General features: G+C 37.2%; 1 protein-coding gene and 1 long non-coding RNA gene across 6 annotated transcripts in view; one reads left to right on the forward strand and one right to left on the reverse strand.

Annotated features, from left to right (window-relative positions):
- Positions 1-22,460, forward strand: part of DNM3 (dynamin 3) — a 585,714-nt gene that overhangs the window by 248,170 nt on the left and 315,084 nt on the right. For 4 of the 5 annotated variants that reach the window (XM_057507881.1, XM_036918454.2, XM_057507882.1 and 1 more), the window contains exons 12-14: positions 1,399-1,469; positions 12,723-12,774; positions 13,573-13,602. In XM_057507881.1, coding sequence (XP_057363864.1) covers positions 1,399-1,469; positions 12,723-12,774; positions 13,573-13,602 — 153 coding nt within the window. The remainder of the gene's footprint in view (positions 1-1,398; positions 1,470-12,722; positions 12,775-13,572; positions 13,603-22,460) is intronic. The other variant, XM_036918458.2, reaches the window with a different exon arrangement.
- LOC130684942 (uncharacterized) lies at positions 20,287-20,633 on the reverse strand. The gene is made up of 2 exons (XR_008999343.1): positions 20,549-20,633; positions 20,287-20,328 (listed from the first exon to the last, which is right to left on the reverse strand). It is a non-coding gene; the product is annotated as an uncharacterized LOC130684942 (long non-coding RNA).

Raw genomic sequence — 22,460 nt, forward strand, 5'->3', positions numbered from 1 at the left:
GTCTTGCAAAAAAGTAAAACATCGAAGTATGTACAAATAATTAAATTTGTGGTAAACACTGCAAATAAGAAGTGTAGGGTATAATATATATAAAATATAATTATGATATATGGACTATGATTCAGCCTGGTCTTGGGTGAGGGTGTGGGGTGAGGGTCATGGAAGGCATTCTTGAGGAAGCCCCCACTGGGGAGCATTACAGAGACTGTGTCAGGGAACTGTTGCCCTGAATGCTCTGGTGCACTCAGGAGTCACCTTCTAAGAAGGAGGCAGTGCGGAAACACTGCGGTCATCACAAAGTCACTCAGCAGAGGCAAAGCTTAGAGCACTGGAGGTATAGAAGCAGGGATTCTTAAGTATTTTTCCCCATCAAAAAGTCTAGAAAGACAAGGGTTACAGCTGGGAGAACAAGAGAGGAAACTTAGGAAGGAGAACTCAGTTTTGAGTAAAACTCTTCTGGATTCTGGTTGCTGCTCTTCCCTCTTGTTCTAAGTCTCTTTATCTCCCATTGAAGAACATTTTCTACAGAGGAACCTTCCCAGTCTCAGACATGGAGTTTATAAGTATCTTTTGATTAGAACATTTTCATGTTTATTGGAACATGCATTCAGTGCCCTCCCTGATAAATCATGATTAAGTGCATATGATGTTCTAGGCACTGCAGGTAGAAAGAGCAGTGGATGCAGTGTAAGGTGCTGTGTACACTGAATATGTAAAAACTTACTGTGTCAGCTAGTGCCACAGCGGCAGAGTAACAGAATAAGAAGTTAAGAGTGCTAATTTAGATAGAATGGGCAAGGAAGGTTCCATGGAGGAGGGCATCTTAGAGACCTGACTGAAGTTTTTCTTTGGTGATGAAGCCCATTGATCTCAAAGAGGCTTTCTGTTTATTTGTATATTGTCTTTTTGAGTTGGTTGATGAGATGCTTCTGCTTGTGTACAGGAGCCTTAGTAATAGAAGAGGAGAGGAAAACAAGAGATGATATTGCTATTTTGTGGCAAATATATGGTGTTCACAGGAGCAGGCTCTGAGTAGCCCCTCACTGGGCTTCTTGCTACATGTGCTCTACACGTGTGACTTCTTTTGAACATTATGCCTACATATTAGAGGAATAGAATAATTATAGGTTCTGTGTTGAATTGACAAAGAGTACATGCCTCTAAAGTACAATGCAATTGTCTTCATGTGGGTCTCAGACTTTTCACATAGGCTTTTAATATCTAAATTGCAAGTAAAAATTATGAAAGTCTAATGAAAAAATTAATGCAATTTTTCATTCTAATTGAAGCATCCTTCTTACAATTAAATGAAGATAAATAATTTGTAGGCGATTACAGAGTTTACTGTTGAGAATATTTAAGATGGATTTTCACTGAAGTGTTTCTGTTTGACTATAGGTACTTCTATTGATAGACATCCAAGTTTCCTACATCAACACCAACCACGAAGATTTCATTGGCTTTGCAAAGTACGTGAAACACTTGATTGTCACATGCATTCCTCCTGCTGGTTTGTCTAAAATGCACATTATGAATTTCAACTGCAACCCCACCACCTTTTGATGGTACATCCTGTGTCAGGATTAACAATGAGTTGACCACTTAGGAGGTCTGAACTTCATGGCCATGGGGCTGTGTTCTCTTGATAAACAGTTGGCTCCTTTATTGTCCAGCATGTGAAGTCATGTGTGTCTCAAATACTCATTGTTTTTGGATGATCTGCATTTTTTACTTGAACTCCCATAGATAAGCAGTAACACATGAACATTTAAAATATGTTTGGCAACAATTTGTCACATAAATTTGAGATAGCAAGTGCAATTCACAGGATATAAACTAGTTCAACATCCTTAAATCAGAATATAGAAGCCAATTTTTTAAAAAAACTGTCCTTTGTGAGCTTAAATATAATGTTTTGGATGAACATGCTCTTTTCTATAAAGTGTATATATTTGACAGAAGCTTGTCCATGTATTGCTATTCTATCATACGTGTATTCTGTTATATTCTAATGTTCTATTGCTATATTCACAAATGTTGTCATATAGACCTTATGCTTAGTTATTCATCATGTAATGTTTTCAAGACCCTGAACTCACCATTTTTTTTCCTGTACTTTAGTGGAACCAGTTTTTGTTAGCTTTTAAGGAATTTTGATTCTTACTCTAAGATATATTTGTGGCATGTAGTGGTTCCAACTAAAGTACGGTTGACCCTAGAACAGCATAGATTTGATCTACACAGGTCCACTTATACACAGATCTTTGTCAATTTTTCCAATAAACATATTGGAAAAATTTTCAGAGATTTGTGACAATTTGAAAATATATTTCCTCTAGCTTACTTTATTGTAAGAATACAGTATATAATATTAAATAGCATACAAAATATGTGTTAATTGACTGTTTATGAGTTAGTTCTCTGACTAACAGTAGGTTATTATTAGTTAAGTTTTTGAGGAATCAAAAGTTATATACAGATTTTCAACTGTGTGGGGGGTTGGTACCCTTAACCCCCACATTGTTCAAGGATCAACTGTATATAAAATTATTCTATATAATACATAAAGGGACCTATGTACTATTTCTTGAACGATGTATTCAAGAACAGGGACAAATAAATCAAACACAAAAAAAGTAAAACTAACTAGTTTATTTACAGTGACTTTGAGGAAACAGATATGCGATCATGTGATCTAAACTAAGCACTGGCTTGTTTTAGGGAGGAAAGGCCCAATTATGCAGCAGAAAATTGACTCTGACGTTGGCTGTAGCTGTGATGCCTTAACCAATGGGGTGCATGTATTTTGCATCCAGTTTTATTACTATAGTGTGGTAAATTAGTTTTTCTCAACTATTTTCTGTCTGTGACCTATGTGTAAAGTTGTTACAATGCAGTGATGAATATGTTCCTTTGGTCAGTTGTCTTTTTAGCCACACTGCCCATCTCAGATTCTAGAGAGGTATTTTCTTCACAGGCATTTCACACAGACCTGCTGCTTCTCTTCTCACCCGCATGGCCCTCACCATCTGCACCACTCATGTCCTAGAAAATCAAGAGGGGAGGAGCCTAGACTCTGATACGCCTTCCATCTCTAGGCCTGGAAAGGAGGACCTGGGAATTTCTGTTTGGTTTCCAGCACAGTCATTGAACTCCATGTGGCCTGTGCCAAGCTCTACTCTAGTTGCTAGGGGGAAAAAATAAAGAAAAAGAAAAAAGAATTGTTTTTGTCTTTTAGGAGCTTGCTTAATGATTGAAAAATATGGAGGAACACATGTAAAAATTTAAACCGACACATTCTCCATTTACTTCACTTGCTCCTTTGAGGAATTAAAAGAAAAACAAATCCTTGAATCGTTTGAAATAACAGGAATGCTGCCTTTAATGTTGATTTTTATTGGTTACAAATGCCAGTTCGCTTTTTATAAAAATGTAGCAGGCATAGATGTAAACCTGACACCATAACTTAAAAGTGTGTAAAGGATGTTGCAACCCTACCCTGTTGTGGTATCTCAACTCAAGGACAAAACGCAGGAAAAATCATATCGGTTTGGAAAGATTCAAGCAAGGTTTGAACATGTTTTGTAACCAGTGCTGCCATTTAAATTTCACCCCTATATTCTTGAAACATTTTTTCTCCCAGATTACCCTTTCATTTATTTTTAAAGATAAGTGGCAAGAATTAATTTTCCCCAGTGAACTTCAATAGTTTCTACCTCAGAAGCTTTTGGGCCACAGCATTCTATCAACTAGATTTTCAAAGGCATGTGATTTTGCAAATGTAGATACCTTCAGGCTCAGCCCTGAGGTGTGGTCTCTCTGTAATCTAGGTGACTGCCCCCATTTTTCCAGCAGTGAGATGTACTATGAACCTCTAGACGTTAGGGGAGAAAAAAGAAGCATTGTTCAAACTGCTTTAGAAACCCAGCAATTCTGCACATTTTTTCATCTAATATAAACTGCGTATCTAACTTTCTTTTAAAGGGCTGGTCTGCAAGGCAGCAGACTGGGTTATTTTCTCAGGATTTGCTACTGGTGAGGTTTGGGTTTAGGAAGTCCCTTAGCTCTTCTGTATCTCCATTTTTCTGCTCTACCAAATGAAATGATAAATGATTTGTCTTACATACCTTTCAGGGTTGTCAGAAGATCAGATTAATGAAGTTAATGTGGAAGTGTTTTTGAAAACTGTTGTGTAGTCTGTAAAAGTGAGAAAGTGCCATACATACACACTCATACAGACACACAGAGGAATTTGATTACCAGATATACTGGTTCACTTTGTTATGAAATTTATAATAACTGGAGTATAATTGCCACTACAGTGCTTTTTAGTTGCTATTATTATCTCCAAATGTAATATTTTGCACAGAGACTCAGAGGTAAATGTTCCTTCCATTTGTATCCTGAGTTGGAGTACATTTCAGTGTGACATGGGATAATTATGAAGATGAAGAAATGTTCATTTCAAAATCACTTTGAGAGGTTGTGGTATTTCTTGTGCTTTTTAAAAATTAAAAAAATATGGTTGTAGCTATAAATTTTAAAGTTGGCAGGAGTGCTGTTTCCATCAAGGAAGAGAAGTTAAGCCATATTTGAAGACAATTATGTAAGTATTTTTAAGTTCCAAAGATAGAAAATTAAGGTCTGTAGTTAGGGGAAATGAGCATTTGTGTCATGAGATTTTTAGAGAGTTGCCAAAAGAGGGGAAAGCAGTGCCTCTCAGATTTATAGGGTGGTGGTATACATAGTATTTTACACATGTATTTTTTTCTACTGGGATGACTTTTCTAAAAAAATTTTAAAAGGAAAACAAACTGCTAAAATTAGATTAATGGAATATTAAGTCTCAGAGTAGCATTCAGAACATCTCAAAATTCTTTCTGCTATAGAAATTTATTCTGCTGTGTTATGGAACTTTTTTTTCCATCTCTCAGCTATTTGTTAAACATGGGCTGTAAAATATGTACCATGTGTAATGTATCCAAGCAAGCACTGCTGTAGGCTTACTTTGGAATTTCCTGATTTCTGAAAGCTTGATCTTTCAACCATAAACTAGTTGGTTTCTGAACCTAAAAGTCCAGTATTCCAGAAGAAAATGCCAACTTTTCCTTATGACTTCAGGATTTCAATCTGTCTTATTTCCCTGTTGAAAGGAAAACAACTCAACATTCTTTTTTTTATGCAGTATAACTAGTTTTTGATATTTAAGAAAACAAGAGTTGGTCCAATTGTTCCTTCATTCAACTCTCTATGTAAGTCTAGTGTTTAAATAGAAAGGCAAGCTTGTAGCCTTGGGAAGTGAAATTTCAAATTCTTGTGCTCTTCTCCAATTGTTCCATGGACACAATTTGCCTTCTGAGTGACTAAGATTTATACAGTCCATTGATTTAAGAGAAAAATGGCTCTAGATACAGATCATTTGGGTAATATCTCTATGCCACAAGCAGCAGACCAAAGCCTGTTTTTCAGTGTGCTGAGTAGGTCTCAACACCTGTTTTCTCACAGTTGAAACAATAGAGTGTGCAGATTTCGGTCTTGTTATATGAGCACCATGAAAATTCTATGGGTTGTAACATTCATTATATCTCTTTCCTGATCCTCTGGAATGCCTCTATTGCTGTTTTACTAAAGACAGTATATGTGAACCTTGGCACCAAATTCCAGAGCTATCTTGGTTTTTTCTCTTACATTCTTCTGTTATTTTTCCCTAAATATGTAATCATATTCTATTATAATAGTGCTTCCTATTCTGACATGAGAATGTTTTCTTTCTTGTGGAATCCAAATTAGGTTTTAGATTAACAAGATCCTTCTTTTAACTCAAATGCAAATTTAGGAATGAAATGCTCTGGTGCTTACTAGGACTGTTATCAAGTGGAAACATAGGGTTGAGTGACTTGCAAGGACAACATGAGTGTCACCTGTTCAAATAAGTGATAAATTCCAATGTTCCCATCACCATTAAAACCAAGCAGCCTTTCACTTTCCGCTTTCATTCTCAAATCTGTTATTTTGAACTTCATCTTCATCTTTAAAATGAATCTTAGGAGATGAGTCATCCTTCTTTTATAGGCCCCTGAGTTCTGTAGGGTTTTCTTGCATATTCAGCTTGAGACTTCACAAAAGATCCTGCAGGGGGAATCGACATCATGTGGTTTTCCTCTCCCTTTGGCTTCAGTCTAATTGAATGGAACCAGGCCTACATGTAGTAAGGTGCGCTCATAGGACTCTCAGCAAGTGTTCATAATCTTCTTGGGGTAATTAAAAGAACATTCTAAAAGAGCTTCCTTACTCCAGAGCAGTGCTGTCTAAAAGAATGTTCTGAAATGATGGAAATATTTAGTAATCTGTGCTATCCAATCAATACAGTAGCCACTAGCTTTTTGTGACTATTGAGTAGCCAAAATGTGGCTAATAAAAAGAGAAAATGAGATGAAAATTAATTTTAATTAATTAAAATTTTAATTTAAATAGCCACATCTGGCTCCCAGCTACTGTATCAGACAGGCTAGTTCTGAGTATGGTGAATCCAGCTGATTGCTCTGGGTCCCTCATTAGTAGCCTGTACTTTACTGATGGCTTAGTGGTGACCTGTAGTGGTGGCTGCTAGAAAAGAAAACGGGAGTAACTCTGTTGGCTGCTGCTAACAGTCAGTTCTTTAAATGCTCCCTCACACACCTATGAACAATGGACCTGTCCCTCCCACTGCCTTAGTTGTCTGTTGCCATTTTGCTGGTATTTTCTCCATCACAGTTATTACTGAACTTTCTTTCAATTCCAGGTCTTCTCTACAAACTAAGCATAGTGGTAGAGGCAGAGGCACACCCTGACATTTGCCATGGAATCTGCATCTGAGGGACTCCACTTCCTTGACTCTTTGGGCTGACTTAGAATCTGTAGCCTTTTCTTCTTTTTCACTTCTCTCACTTTCCAGCCAATTGAATAGAGAGAGCTTTTGGCAAAGACAAAACAGTTAATCCAGTGGACAATCCTGAGTCCTTCATTTGACACCATTGGCCACCCCTTGTTGAGATCTGTCCTTTTGCTTCAATAACCCTCCACTGTCTCTGATTTTCCTCTTTCTGCTCAAGACACTCCTCAGTTTTACTATGCGGCTCTTTATTCTCTGGTTTTTGTCAGTATTTTTCTGTAAACCTTCTTCTTTTCTCACTAACTGCACTGTCTCTGACTGGTATGACCCCTACAATGCTTTCAGTTACCAGATTTATCTGATGACAGTCAATCTAGATCTCCATTCCTTTATCCTGGGCTGTGCACTATATTCAGCTACATGTCTATTTGAACATCTACTTGGACAAGTCTACTTGTATAGCCTACGGAGACCTCTCAACCCAATGTTTCCAAATTAAACTCATTATCTGTTTTATCCTTTATGCCTCCTTCATTGTTCCCACTGTCTGTGGATGGTCACTCCCACTTGCTCAAACTAGAAACCGGATTGTCATTCTTTATTCCTTGTTCCCTCATCTTTGTTTCCCTCCATCTTTACCATGTCCATTTGATTCTACCTCTATAATATTTTTTATATTTGCCTATTTCTTTCTACCATCATTGCTAATACTAAAGCTAGTCTTCTCTTGCTTGGGTTACTACAACAGTCTGTCAGCCTCTTGTGATGTTCCTTCTAGGATTCCCTATTACTTTCAGAATAAAATCTAAACTCCTTAGTATGGTTTCCAAGGCTCTGTAGAATTCTCTTCTGCTTACCTATTCATCCTATTCTGTTGTCACTATTCCTCTCTATCCTGCCCCTGACTTGATGCTCCAACCAGACTGGCTACTTCTGGATCCCTAAATGTACCGCTCTTGCCACAGCACACGTCTATGGAATACTTCTTCGAATTATCTGAATTCCCTGTTGTAGATAAACATTAAGAATCTGGTTGTAAATAACCTTTGTATCAAATACAATTCCATAAATATTTCTAAAGGAACTGCAATGAACACTGCAGTAGGTAATGTCAGTGGTGAAAGGGGGAGAAATTCCAAGATTAATGCAACACACCGTCAGCCATCAAGGACACAGACATTGTTGGAGGGGAGTTAGAGACCTGCTCATAACACAATCCTGTTTATATACAGGTACAGCCCAAAAGCTTTGGGAGTTCATGGGTAGGAGAGATAGCTGGAGGTCTCTAAGAAAGCAAAATACATAAATGGACTTAACTGGACTTTGAAGGCTGGGCAGGATTCCAGCAGTCAGAGAGAGGGGGTCTAGGCTGGCTGCTTCCTGGCTTCCCTGTTTCAGAGTCAACATTGCCCATTTCAGGGAGATTATTTTGACTAAAACACTGCTTCGATCATGCCATTTGATGGGTTAGAAACTTTGAATAATTTTTGCTGTCTTTAGTGTAATAGCCAAATTCTCCATAATTGACCCCAACATACAGTTATTATACCAGATGGCTTTTAAAGTCATTTACAAACCTGAGGCTATGAATATATAATTTTGCCATAATAGTTTTACTTTCTACAACTTCCCTACATGCCTCATTTTGCTACCTCCTGGCTTTACTAATACTGCTCCATTCTCTTGGAATGCAATTGGTTATCTTCCTCTATTAAAATTTTACCTTTCTTCAGGTTTTCTATGAAAATCTCAGATCACATCAGACCAAACTAATCTTTCTTGTCTCTGAACACTCAGGACAATTACTATGCATAGGATTTATTTGGTAAATGGTCACACACTCCCTTGGCACACACTCCTGTTATTTGAGTCTTTTATTGTTTATATACATGGACAAAGATAGAAATGAATATACTAAAAATTCTTGAGCTATAGGTAACATGGATCCTTTTTCTTTGAATGTCTTCCATTGTGCTCTAATTTTTATAAAAATTTAAACCTCTTTATGAATATGTACTTTTAAAATCATATCTCAGGGCATTTGGTTTTATGTTATAGTGTTTTGACAAAGCCTTCCACAGTGACTTCTATACACTTCCACAGTGTGTGGAAGGAATTTATGCAATTAACAAACACATTCATACACATAAGATAAGGGTATTTATAACCCACATTTGAAATCGAAGCACTTTTTTTTTTTTTTGGTTTTCTGTTTGTCCTCACAAATTTATTCTTATAGAATTTTATTATTCATGTTTTGTGTATGTTCTCACTACCTGCACTGCATATATTGTAGGCTTCTTATCACAAGGACCATACCTTATTCATGTTTATATCTCCCACAGAGTACCTTGCAGGTAGTTGGTGCCCTAAAATTTTTTACTGATGTCAAATTAAAACATTATACATAGTATGTTTTACAATATTGCAGAGATAGCCAGTTAAGTACCTATGACCAAAAATGTGTCCAAAAGTTCAAATCAACTTGCAAGTCCTTACATGGTTTTCCACAAACACATTTTAAAATAAGTGTTATGAAATTCTTTCACATTATGAAAATTCTTTTCAATTATCAGAGCATACATAGGAATTATGGTAACAGATATTTCCTAACCAGGCAGCTTGTATTTTATTATGCTACTTACAGAGTAGTTTCAAGTATCTAAATATATCACTAGTGACATTATCTTTGAATTTATGGGACCAGTTATTGCAAAAAGATTATTCTTTAGGTGGAAAGTAAGGGTAATTTAGTATTTGTTCTAACACTGATTTTGAGATTGACCTATAAAATAAACCTATTTTTTTCTCCTGCATATTCTTACAAGTGATATATCCTCAATATGCATTATTTGGATGAAAACTCTGTCAGTGGAAAGTCTCTTCACCTAGTGTAGCTCATTAGTTTCTTAGAGTAACTTTGCATCTCAAGGAATCTTGAATCTAAAAGGAAGCTAAGAAACACCTAGTCCAGTTCCCCACCCCCAGCCCTGTCTCTATGTCTCTCATACACACACAAACACACAACACACACACACACACTTTAAAGCTAAGAAACCAAGGTCTATTTAGGTCATACCCTTTGAGTAAGGTAGCACAAGGGGTCATCAACAATCTGTGTCTTCTGCTTTATGTTCAGCTTTTCTTTTATGTGATTTTAAGGGGAACTATTCATAATTAAAAGGTCCCCAATAGTTTGCCTACTCCAAAGTAAGTACCTGTGGGTCTGTCATAATTTGAAGTTATCACAACTATCAATCATTTATTTTAAAATATTTTCCCTTAAAAAAAAAAACCTAAAACAAAATTGTGGTGCTTAGAAGACATGACAATATCCATGAAGAAGATATGATTATATTATAATAGTAGTTTTTCCATTTTTTCCTAGAAGAAAGGAAAGAAAGCATGGGAAAGATTCAGAGCCCCAGCAGGAATAGTACTTTAGATACACTCCATGTTTCAGGGCACAGTGGACAGCTGGTGGGCAACCAGAGGGCAGCATGGGCACACTGGACCCCTGGCCACAGGCAGACACAAATGGCACCCGGTTCCCTACCTCACCACAAAAACCTGAAAATGTAGATTTGGATTATGTAGAGAAGTAGTTGGCAAGAAATGAGTTCCATAGTGATTAAGGGAATTAAACATTTACTAAAAAGCTAAAAAAATTACAACAAAAAATAAGGAAAGAAAAAAGAAACTGAAACTCTGAAATTAGCAGGTTGGAAACCAAAAATCCATACAATGTATCTTTTGTAATAGAATCTAATATGGCCTTTCACCACCCACCTCTTCCCCACTCTCAGCTGAATTTAGAAAATGGTATTTTACAAATTTGAGTGAAGGGAAGCAGCTTAAACACACATCACGAGAATTTATAAAACACTGCTGTATTGAACAACTGTTTTAAGTGTGGTGTTGATCTGTGATGTGCTGCTGAACCATAATATCCCTTCGCTTTAAAAGATTGATGGTTTTTTCCTCTATTTTAGGCTGTTCTGCCAATCTCTAAAAGACCTTCTGTAATAAACTATTAAAGAAACATCTAGAGGATTCAGTATGGCTAGTCTTCCCAGAATAACCAAAATGAGTCATGTTTTCTTATATTGATAGATGTTTACTCATGGATTCACCAAAAGAATGCCTTCATTCTCTTGAGAGAGAAAGTAACACAGCACCTAAATATGTGGGATCTAGGGTTAAGCTGTTGGGGTCATAGCTGTCTCTTACCTTCTCTGTGCTCATGTTTTAATTATATTGACCTCATTGGACTTTTAACTCAACAGATAATTTGTGGAAGCCAACTATGAACTCTGTGCTACGTAGTTTGTAGGCACTGAGGAGATAGCAGTAGAAGAAACAGTCAAAATCTCCTGCTCACAAGGAGCCTACTTTTTGATGGAGGGAGACAGACAATAAACACAAAAAATCAGTAAACTGAATAGTTTGTTTGAAGGTAAAAAATGCCATAGAGAAAAATAAACAGTATAAAGAGGATGAGAGTCCTAGATGAACAGAAGGATATGATTTTTGAATAAGGTGGTCACAGTAGGTTTCACAGAAAAGACTTGAAGCAGGTGATGTTGGGAACCATGCAGATACACTGGGAGCATATTGTAGGCAGAAGGAACAGCTAGCAGAAAGGCTTTGACGTGGGGGTGTGCCTGGTGGCCTTGAAAAAAAAGAAAGGAGACCCATGTACCTGGAATTGCTGTAGTGTAAGAGCTGGTGAGTAGGGGGAGATGAGTTACTGAGGCAGAGGGCAGGGGGTCAGTTGAGCAGGACCTTGTAGGGCTTTGACTTTTGTCCAGAATGGAATGGTGTTTGCATAGCAGTAGAGGGTTTTGAGCAGAGTGATACGATCTCCTTTTTAAAAGGATCGCTATGGCTCTTGTGTTGAAAATAGCCATTAGAGGGACAAGTATGGAAGCAGAGACCAGAGACTAAGTCATTGTTGTAATAAGAGAGAGAGAATGGTGGCTGGGACCAAGGTGGTAGCAAAGAAGTGGTTAAAAGATGTTGAGTTAAATACATTTTAAAAAGTAGAGTCAATAGCATTTGCAGATGATTGGACATGGAGTGTGAGAGAAAGAGGAATCAGGGATTTTGGCTTAAGCACATGGAAATATGGAATTGCCACTAAGTAAGAAAGGGAAGACTGTGGATAGAGCAGGTTTTAGGGAGTTGCCCTAAATTTGAGATGCCCTTTAGATACCCAAGTGGAGATGCTGAGTTGTCAAAAGCATATGTAAGTCTCGAATAGAGGAGATAGGTCCACACTGGAGATGCACTATGGGAGTTGCAGGATATAGTGGAGTTCAAAGCAGTGAGGTTGGGTAGTATCACAAAGAGTTTGGGATCTAGATTCAAACTACTTGGTAGCACCACTTATTAGCTGAGTAACTTTGGAAAAGCTGCTTAGCTTCTCTGTGACTGACTCACTCTCTCTAGCTGTAAGATGAGAAGAGTAATGGTAACTACCTCACAGGGTTAAATTCAAATTAAAAACACTTATATCTGTCAGGCAGAACATGGCATAAACTCAATAAATGTTAGCATGGTAATTTTTTAGTACAACCATTCTGTATACTTGCAGGACATAACAAATGCTTGCATTGACTCATTTTGTTATTCCTGCCACGATATAGTATTTTCAGTTTGTGATTGTTAAATGGTACTAGAAGTTCCAATGGGTTGGTTTTGCTTCTAGAATTAAACTGACCTGGATTTTTTATATTGTCTGAGCCTCAGATGTTGATATATGAAGCCGGTATATATTTTAATACCTGTTACTTGTTCAGAAAACAATCCTATGAGTTTCTTCAGTGCTGTTCTCCTTTGCTTTTCTCAGTGCTCAACAGAGGAGCAGTCAGGTTCACAAGAAAAACACAATTGGAAATCAGGTAGGAATTGTTTAAAAGAATCACTGCATGCATGCCCCAAAGAATATGAACTCAATTGCTTGATTGACTTTTTCTAATGCAGATTAATCATGTGCAGATTTTGCTGGAAATACTGCTTTTGTTTTGTTTTTGTTTTGCTTTTAAATTTTTTGTAGCGTGAATTGCTTTTTTTTTGATATTTTATGCAGTTAACCCTGTTGATTTATTTTGAATAACTTCTCTGCTATTTGCTCTGCTTTTCAAATCTGGCTCCTTGTGTCTGCTTGCTTACATTACCCTTAAATTGATTTAACATAGACTCTTTGAGTTCAAGGTCAAAATACGGTGAGTAGTTGCATGAGCTTTCTGGTGCTGCTGACTAGTTCACACATTTGCACAGCTTAGTTAACAGTGAAGGGACAGCTCATAAAGAAGGCAGTTGTTGGATTTAATCACTGCCACACTAAATTCCTGTTGGTTAATGAAGATTGTAATTCTTAAGAAGATCTGATCTTTGAGTTTATGTGTTTTGAGCTGACCAGCTGTCTTTGACTAATAGCGCTCTGCAGAGATTGCATTAACTCTGACAGTTTGCTGTTTATGTTTTATGTGATAATGAATATTTGCATTGTTATTTCTTTTCAAGTCAAAACAATGATGACTTTACAGTTTTTTTTAAATTCAGAGGTACAATTATTGAACAAATTGAAACCTGTGCTCTAGAATTTTTCCATTGTTTTGAAAGGAGAAGAGGTAATAACAGACTTTATTTTAAAAACTTTTTTCTGAACTAAAGCATATAATTCTTTGCTATTTCAGGGAACCAATCTTCCGCCTTCAAGGCAAATTGTACGAGCTAAGTTCTGTAAGCTTTACTGTTGCTTTTTCATTTAGCTTCCCAAGGGCACAGTTTGTCTTTAACTGATTAACTCAACTAGCGCTTGCTACTAATTTTTTTAAACTTAGGTTGTCTTGTCCATAACCTCCTATCATTGAAATAAAAATCCTCTTAAGAGGGTTCATCCCTTCACTGCTAATAACTTGCTGTGATTGAAAGGTATGAACTAGTAAACTCTAAATGCTGTAATAATAAATCCTTAACACCGTGGGTGCTTTGAATTTCTCTAATTTTAATGGGTCTTAAAATCATTAAAATCATTAATGATCTTCACCTCTATCCTTTTACGCTATGTTGTTATAAGGTGTAAGCCTTTCTCTTCCTCTTGATTGACATTTCCAATAAATGTAGGTGACACTTCTGAAAGGTGGGTGAATATTAAACATCCAATTTTGATATATTTGCTGATAAACCTACGTAATTCCAATTATTTGTGTTTTTTTAAGTAATAAAACAAAAAACAAAATTACATTGATTGACATTTAATATGGCTTTAAAAGACTTGAATCTTTTAAAACCAGTTTTTGTATCTTCATTTTATGGGCCTGTAGATTCTGTCAAATTACTAGAATAGGCATTTTTTAAAAAGCAATTACACTACCATGGCTAAAACTGCATTAAAATCTTAATTCCAACTATGCACAAGTTGAACACAGGCTGTTATTTGCCTCATGGGATTATGGAAGAAACAAACTTTGGAACTAGATGTTTCTGGGTTCAGATTCTGTTCTGTCACTTAATAGCCATGTGGCCTTGGACAAATTGATCCTGAGTTTGCTCAATTGTGTGATGGGAAGAATAGAAAATATCTCTACAGGATGACTGTGAGAACCAGAAATAACATACATAATGATGTTTGCAGTTGGGTACTGGGTATGTGCCCTGTAAAGAGTAGAAACCTTGTTCCTAACAGGTAGGTACTGCTTCTTGAAACTTGTGGGGGAAAAAATGTAAGAATATTATAAAAGTCATAGAATGATACCAGCGAAGTACTTGGGAAAACTAGAAACTATGGCAAATTATTCTGAAGATTGTAATGCCTAGATGCAGGCTGGGTGTGGTGTAAAGGATTTATCCATAAAACTTTCCTCACGGTCTGAAGCTGTAGCTCATAGAGGTTTCTGCTTACTGGAAAAGCAATAGCAGAGTGGCATGGCATGCATACTTTTGATCAGATCTGAGAGGAAACCCAGAGCAGTTTTCAATTATATTACTTCCAAATGCTAAAGTCATGCTAATTGTGCTTTTGTGACTTTACTTTCTCCCAGTACTTCAAAGCTCACACATTATGCAAGTTTTATAACTCAAGATAATAGAATTGGGTGAGCATTATAATAGAATACAGATCTCTTATTCAAAATCCTTGGGGGAGATGGTCAGAACTTTTTGAATTTTAGAAAAAAAGTACATTGCATATATCATTTATTTCCCAATATTCCTGTGGGGTCAGAGGCAGCACCCTATAATTCAACACATGATATTTCTACAGTGAAACAAATGAATAGTCACAGTAAATAGATTAAACAAAGGATATAAATATTTTCATATCAGGTCAGGTTTTCCTGCCAAATTTGTTTTAAAAAAAAAATCCAAAAGCCTTTCACTTTGCAAGTAAGGGGTTATGAACCTGAATATCTTATTTTCCAGAATCAAATCTAGTCATTAAATGCAATACAGTGTATTTTAAAGAATCCTTTGTTGTTTTGTCCTGCTTAGTAGAAGTGAACCATAATGACTTGAAACCATTTTCTTTACAAATCTGAGTATCTGAGGTTGATTTGGGTTTGTATCAAGACAGTTTTGCCTCTTAAGAAACTCAAAGCCACGGAGCCTGAGAGCCCCTCCTGATAACTGAGACCAGCTTTTACGGTTGGTGCTCTCCTAGCTGGCCTTGCACTAGCCTAGCAAGTTGGTCACCCAATCTGATATCCTCATAGGGATCCTGGTTGTAAGAGATTGCTGTGCAGAATCCTTTCTAAATATTTCCGAAGGCTTTAGAGAAAGCAAAACTCCTCGTTAAAGTCTAAGTCCCATTCATTTTTGTCTGCCTAGAAATTTGTCTGCTTAGAAGTTCCACAAGTTGATATCAACAAATGTACAAAAAAATGTGAGCACACAATTAGTCTAAAGCTGCCCTGCTTCAAAATATAAACTTCACTCATCCCTTCACTCATCAAATATGTTTCAAAATCTTTGTGTGCCAAAAACTGTAGTAGTTGTTTAGAACAAAGTGATGAATAAATCATAGGTCCTGCCTTCAGAGAGCTCACAGTCCAGTGGAGACGATGGTAAGTAAGCAAATTGAAGTCTGCCTCCTTTGTCCAGGCTAGCTCCTTCAGATCCTTCAGGTCACACTGAAATGTCACTTTTGTAAGAGACTGGCTCTGACCATTAAATGTAAAACCATCTTCCCTCCCCAAAGTGTTGCTACTCTCTATTGCCTTGTTATCTTGTTTATTCTTCTTCCTTCACTAGGACCTAAGCCATTAAAGCTATGTTTTGTGGTGCTGAAAACAGTGGAAAATCATTATAAAGTTTTAAACACAGTTATAACATTTAGAAAGATTATTCTGCCTATGATGTGGAGAAAGGTTTTGAAGGGAGGACAAGATTAGAAAAAGGATACTGTTTAGGCGGAGGTTGCAGACAAGAGATTATAGTGATCTGGGCTAGGCTATTTGTGCTGGAATTGAGGAAAAGCTGATGAATTCAGGAGATATTAAATGGGAAGAATTTAAAGGATTTGTGATGAACTGAATGTTGGAGAGAGGGCTGGAGTTGTCAGCAGTGCTGTTCAGATACTTGATTCAGGCATAGGTGAGATGGTGGTGTTCTTTATGGAAAGAGAAATATAATGAGGAACTCAGACTTGGATACATTCATGAAGGGTAGATAAGTTGAGTATGAATTACTATGGGAAATTAGGGTAAAAATGTCCAGAGGGAAACTGGACAAAGTGTCTAAGTTCAGAAGAGACAAAGAATTATTTGTTCCAAAGGCAGTAGGGATCCATTGAAATATTTCCACAGGGAAGAGATATCATCTGATTTTTATGTTGGTAAGATCTGTGTGTCAGCCATATAGGACGATTTCGAGGAGTAAAACTAGAGATATGGAAATCAGCCAAGATATTTTTGAAGTAACTCAGTTAAGAAAATACAAATGTTGGTAGGGGAGGTATGTAGAAGGCACAGATTAAAAATACATTTAGATGGTAGAAAGAGTTATAAATAATTGTGGAGTGGAGGCAGAGTTACATCATTCTGCTATGTTGTGGCTAAGGGGATCCACTGAGAAAGGAAGGACAGATGGAGGAGGAGCAGATTTTGGAGGAGAAGGTTGTAATTTCAGTTTCAGATACAATTTTTGTGCCTATTGGAGCCATCAGTGGGGGTTGAGGCTCAAGACTTGTCTAGAATGGAGATGTAAGTTTTACCGATGTCAATATATGTACATGGTAGTTGAAACCATGGGAGTAGGTGAGATTGCCTCCAAAGGCTGATAGCATAGAAGACATTATGGGATTTAAAGGATAGTAGAGAAAGAAGAGTTGGGACAGCATGAATAACTGTGAAGGAGACTTAAGAAATGATAAGAGAGGTCTGAAAACTTGGAGAGTAACAGAATGAGAACCAAGGGAAGGGAACAATGCAAGGAGGGAATGGTCAAACAGTATTAGATATTTCCAAGAGCTCAAGAAACATTGAGGAAATTGTCAAATAGGTGGACTGGTAGGAGGTCCTGTGCAGTGTTGGGGCCCACCTGAAGTAGTACCCGTGCTCTTGACTTTGTGAATTGCTTTTTTACGCTATAGCTAGAAGGCAGTATAAAACCGGGTAAGCAGACATTGGCATAGATATCCCAAGCTTGGGTTTTTCCAGGGAGGAAACATGTTATGTTAAGACAGCAGATGAATTAAAATTATGAAGATAAGCAGTTTGCAATAAAAGATTGTATAATTTAATATGAATGGTTTTGATTGATATTGGTCAGAGCATCAGTTAGTACAGGTTGAATAAGTAACAAACAGTCCCAGAAATCAGTAGCTTCACATAATAACAATTTAATTCACACTGCTGCAATAATTCATTGAAGATCATTGAGACAGAAGCATTCCTACTCTACCTGGTTAGTCATGGACTTAGAAATCCTCTCCATTCTGGTAGCAGATGGGTAAGAGAAAGAAGACTGAGTAACAGAGGTGTTTCAGGACCAGCCTGGATATAGCACACATCTTTCCCATTTCATCCCACTGACTAGAACTCAGTCATTTGGTCTCACCTAACTGAAGGGGAAACAGGAAAATATAATCTGAGTTTGTTCTTAGGAAGAAGAAAAGGCAAAAATGTTGATTGAGAATTGAGAGAACATGGGCAAGCCAGGGCACAAGGTTTTCACTGAAATTAGAGAAATGTATGGATTATGGGGAAAAGGTACTAGGTTTGGAGGTTGAAGTCAGTGAGTGGGATGTTGTATCCCAAGTTCAAGAGACAAGAGAATGCCACCTGAAAGTCAGAGATGTTAAATGGGATAAGAATGAATAGGTGCTGGAGGAGGGGATGACAGAGGGTGGCTATAGATATTTATGAACGTAGTTGACTTTGGAAGGTGTAGGTAGCTGAAGAGAAACAGGGATGAAATTTCCTGGGTTTGAATATTTTAAGGCCAGAAGGATAGATGTTCTGATGATCCATTCTTTTATCTGTAAGAATCTAAACCAGGAAGTCACAACTGACATGCTCTTTGCACCCAACTTCAGTAGTACAACTAGAAAGACTATTGCATCAGGCAGGGAGCAGAGCAGGGGCTTGCAGGGGGGCCCTGGGTATCAGGCTACTGTTAGGGCTGTGTCTCCCACCAGTGTGCTTTCTATTGCTCTAATAGTGAAATTTGGCTTTTCCAAGCCTGCAACTATCCACATAACTGGATTCTCAGCCCTCTTAAATTGTAGGCTGCAAGCAGAAAAGACTTTTCTTTTCAAAACAGTTTCTTCCCTCCCTACTTTCTGAAAGCTAGTTTTAGTAAACACTAGACTCTTTTCATTAGGACCCCCTACAGGTCTCAAAAAACTGTCAACACACCCCAACATCCTGAAATGTTCCTACCAGGGCCTCTAGTTCTTCAACCTCTGTGGTACATAGTTTGAGGCCTAAGGCCAGTGTTCAAAGATGTGAGAGTTTAATCAGCTATTTTACAACTGGTAACAAAGACTGCCAACTTCCCGGGCTTACAAGCAGCGGCTCCTCCTCGCAGCCCTCCTTCCTCCACTTAGCTAATTCCACCGTTCAGGGTCTGCCACTCTTAACTCTCACCCTCATCTGACTTCCTGTTACCATTATCTGTATCAGGATTCTTCCAGATGTAAATTTCAGAAACACTTAACTTAAATGACCTTGGGAAAAAGCACATTAATTAGGTTACATGATTGAACATTTCAGAGATAGAGTTAAGTACTATTTAATCCACGGCTCAAAGAGTGTCAAGGAAAACTGGTTTGATGAGCCATGATGAACTGGATGAACGAACTCCTTTCATATTTTGGTTTTGCTTTGCTGTTAGCCCCATTCTTGGGCCCCCAAAGGATTGCAGTATGACAGCATAAGCCCTCAGGAGATTTCCTTCCTAGTTTGGATCCGCAGAAGTAAATGAGTCTTCCAGATTTTCAGGAAAATTGCTGAGATTCATTCTGATTGGACTGGCTTGGATCATGTGCTCATTGCTGTACCAATCACTGTTGCCAGACAATGGAAAGTACTGATTGGCTTAGGTCAGATCACATGGACTGGAAGTAGGAATGGGCTCCTTTTCACCTGAAAGTCTGACCTGTTGTTGAAAGAAGAGAGAACAGATGCTGGAGTACATGCATCAGAGGTGATGCTACAGGAACTTTTTGAGCATTTGTCTTCAGAACAATGTAACTTGGATAGTAAATTTCTTAGGTATGTTGTCTTAAAGGAATATAAGATAATCAATACCTCATTATTACAACCCTGTGGGTCATTTATTTGATGAACGATTTTTTCCCCCAATCCATTCTCCAACTTTCTCTTCTCTCCACCACCCTCTTTCTTTAAAAAAAAAAAATTCTATTGACTATACTAAGTGAAGGTAATGTAGTGCAATGGCTCTTTAGAGGTGAAACTGTGAAGCCACTGTGTGACCAGGAGGAAATTATTTAAAGTTCATGTTCCTCAAGTTTCTAATCAGTAATAAGCTGATAATAGTGACTGCTTCATAAAGTTTTTGTGAATATTAGATAATACAAGATAGGCACCTAAATAAACCTGGTTGATAAAGTGCTTGCTATTATTGTTGTTGTTTATATGCAGAGACCAGCTCTGCAATCCAGCTGAACCTGAGAGGGGTGGATGGGAGATGCAAGAAAAATACAGGGATAGATACAAGAAAAACACAGAAACCAAAGTTGGGGTCAGTAGGTCTACTGACCACTGGTGGAGGAAGAGTGATGCAGTTTTATTTCTGAGCACAGCTTATATACACAGGCTCACAATGATGCCACTTACAGCAATCTCATATTCGGTGTTGTCACTTCCGGTGACCAGATTTGGTGATCTCACGTCCAGCCATCCACACTTATATATTTGTATTAGTGTTAGTCTTTAAGAAAAAAAGCATTAAAGCAATTGCTTTTATTTTCTAATTGAGCCTTTTTCCCCCTTAGAAGTGGGAAGACTGCTACAAAGCAACAGTGAAATCTACACATCCAGTAATGGTTTATGGATTAATTTTTGAGAAAAGCTTTCTCAAGAAAAATGCTCCCACCCCAGTATTCTAATAATCAGTTTAACATGCATTTTTAAATAGATGTTACACATTTTTAGAAGCAGCTAACAATTATTTACCAAGTTCTTTTAAATAAAAGTACTTATAAAAAACATTATTTGTATGAAGAATTGAATAAATTTTTGTTCCATCTCTCTATTGATCTTCAAGGTGACCAATTTTAATGAATGCTCTATCATGCTAAACTGATAACTGATTTTTTAGAAGAAATACCTGAATAATTAAAAATTATCAAAAATTTGTGGCAAAGTATAATATATACATTTCAGAATGCATAATTCATGTCTATATTCATTATAATTATATAGATGTCCCTTATGAGCAAAGAAATGTAAGTGTAAATTTTTATTAGATGTGTTGGATTGCAAAGTTATGCAATTCAAGTTGGTATTTGTCATGCCAATCCATGCATGCATCACAACAGTTCTAGTTATTTCCTTTACATGTAAAATAAGATCTATTGTTACTAGTTGTCTTTCTTTCCTGTTAGGATAATATAAATTGCTTGTTGCCAATTAGCCTGACATTTAAATCTTTAAGTTTATAAACTAATACTGAGAGTGTATTTTCCTTGATGTATAGTTTCCTAGAGCTACTGTAGCAGAGTACTACAGACTGGGTGGCTTTAAACAGTGGGGCGCCAAAACACAATCTGTTGTCTTACACTTTTGGAACTGCACCTCTGAAATCACGGTGTCTTTGGAGTCATGCTCCCTGTCAAGGCTCTAGGGAATAATCTCTTAGCTTTTGGTGGTTCCTGTAATTCCTTGGCTTGTGACAACCTGACTCTGATCTCTACCTCTTTCTTCACGTGGTTTCTTCCTTCTATGTGTATCTGCCTCTGTGTCCTCTCCTCCTTATAAGGATACCACCAGTCATTCATTGTATTTAGAGCCTACTCTAATCAGGTATGACCTCACCTCAACAAATGACATCTACAAAGATGCTATTTCCAAATAAAGCCACAGTCTGAGGTTTCAGGTGGACATGAATTTTGGGAGACACTTTTCAACACATTATACTTTGGCCACTTGTAGAATTTTCTTTTCTTCTTTCTTAGTCTTTTTAAAATGGTTTATTATAATAAGACTATCAAGAAGTTAGCTATACAATATACTGATGCACTTTGTTTATTAAGATAAGACTTTATAAATTGGACCATTGAAGCTTTAAAGAGTATTTTCTTTATTCCATTTTGAGAAAATACTAATACCTTATGTTATTGAGATGAAGCAATGCTATTTCATTCTTCTGCATGATGCCTTTAAAATAATACTTTGATTAATTTTGGCGGGGGAGGGGTTGGGTATTGCTTCCTGAGAATTTATCTATTTTCTTTAAAACTTTGTATCTTAAAACTGGTTTATCATGGGGGGAAAATTAGACATTTAACATTTCTTTTGTTTGTTTTTTTTGTTTTTTTGGGTGGAGCATCTAAGAAATATTTTTTTATTAAGATATTATTGATATACACTCTTCTGAAGGTTTCACATGAAAAACAATGTGGTTATTACATTCACCCATATTATTGTGTCCCCCACATAGCCCACTGCGGTCACTGCCCATCAGTGCAGTAGGATGCCACAGAGTCACTATTTGCCTTCTCTGTGTTACACTGTCTTCCCCATGATCCTACCCATACCACATGTGCTAATCATATACCCCCCTCAATCCCCTTCTCCATCCCTGCCACTCGCTCTCTCCCATCCCTCCCCTTTAGTAACTGCTAGTCCCTTCTTGGACCCTGTGATTCTGTGGCTGTTTTGTTCTTTCAATTTTGCTTTGTTGTTATACTCCACAAATGAGGGAAATCATTTGGTACTTGTCTTTCTCTACTTGGCTTATTTCACTGAGCATAATACCCTCCAGCTACATCCATGTTCTTGCAAATGGTAGGATTTGTTTCTTAGGGCTGAGTAGTATTCCACTGTGTATATGTACCACATCTTCTTTATCCATTCATCTACTGATGGACACTTAGGTTGCTTCCGTATCTTGGCTATTG

The sequence above is a fragment of the Manis pentadactyla genome, chromosome 9, assembly GCF_030020395.1.
Source record: "Manis pentadactyla isolate mManPen7 chromosome 9, mManPen7.hap1, whole genome shotgun sequence".
Taxonomy (NCBI): Eukaryota; Metazoa; Chordata; class Mammalia; order Pholidota; family Manidae; genus Manis; species Manis pentadactyla.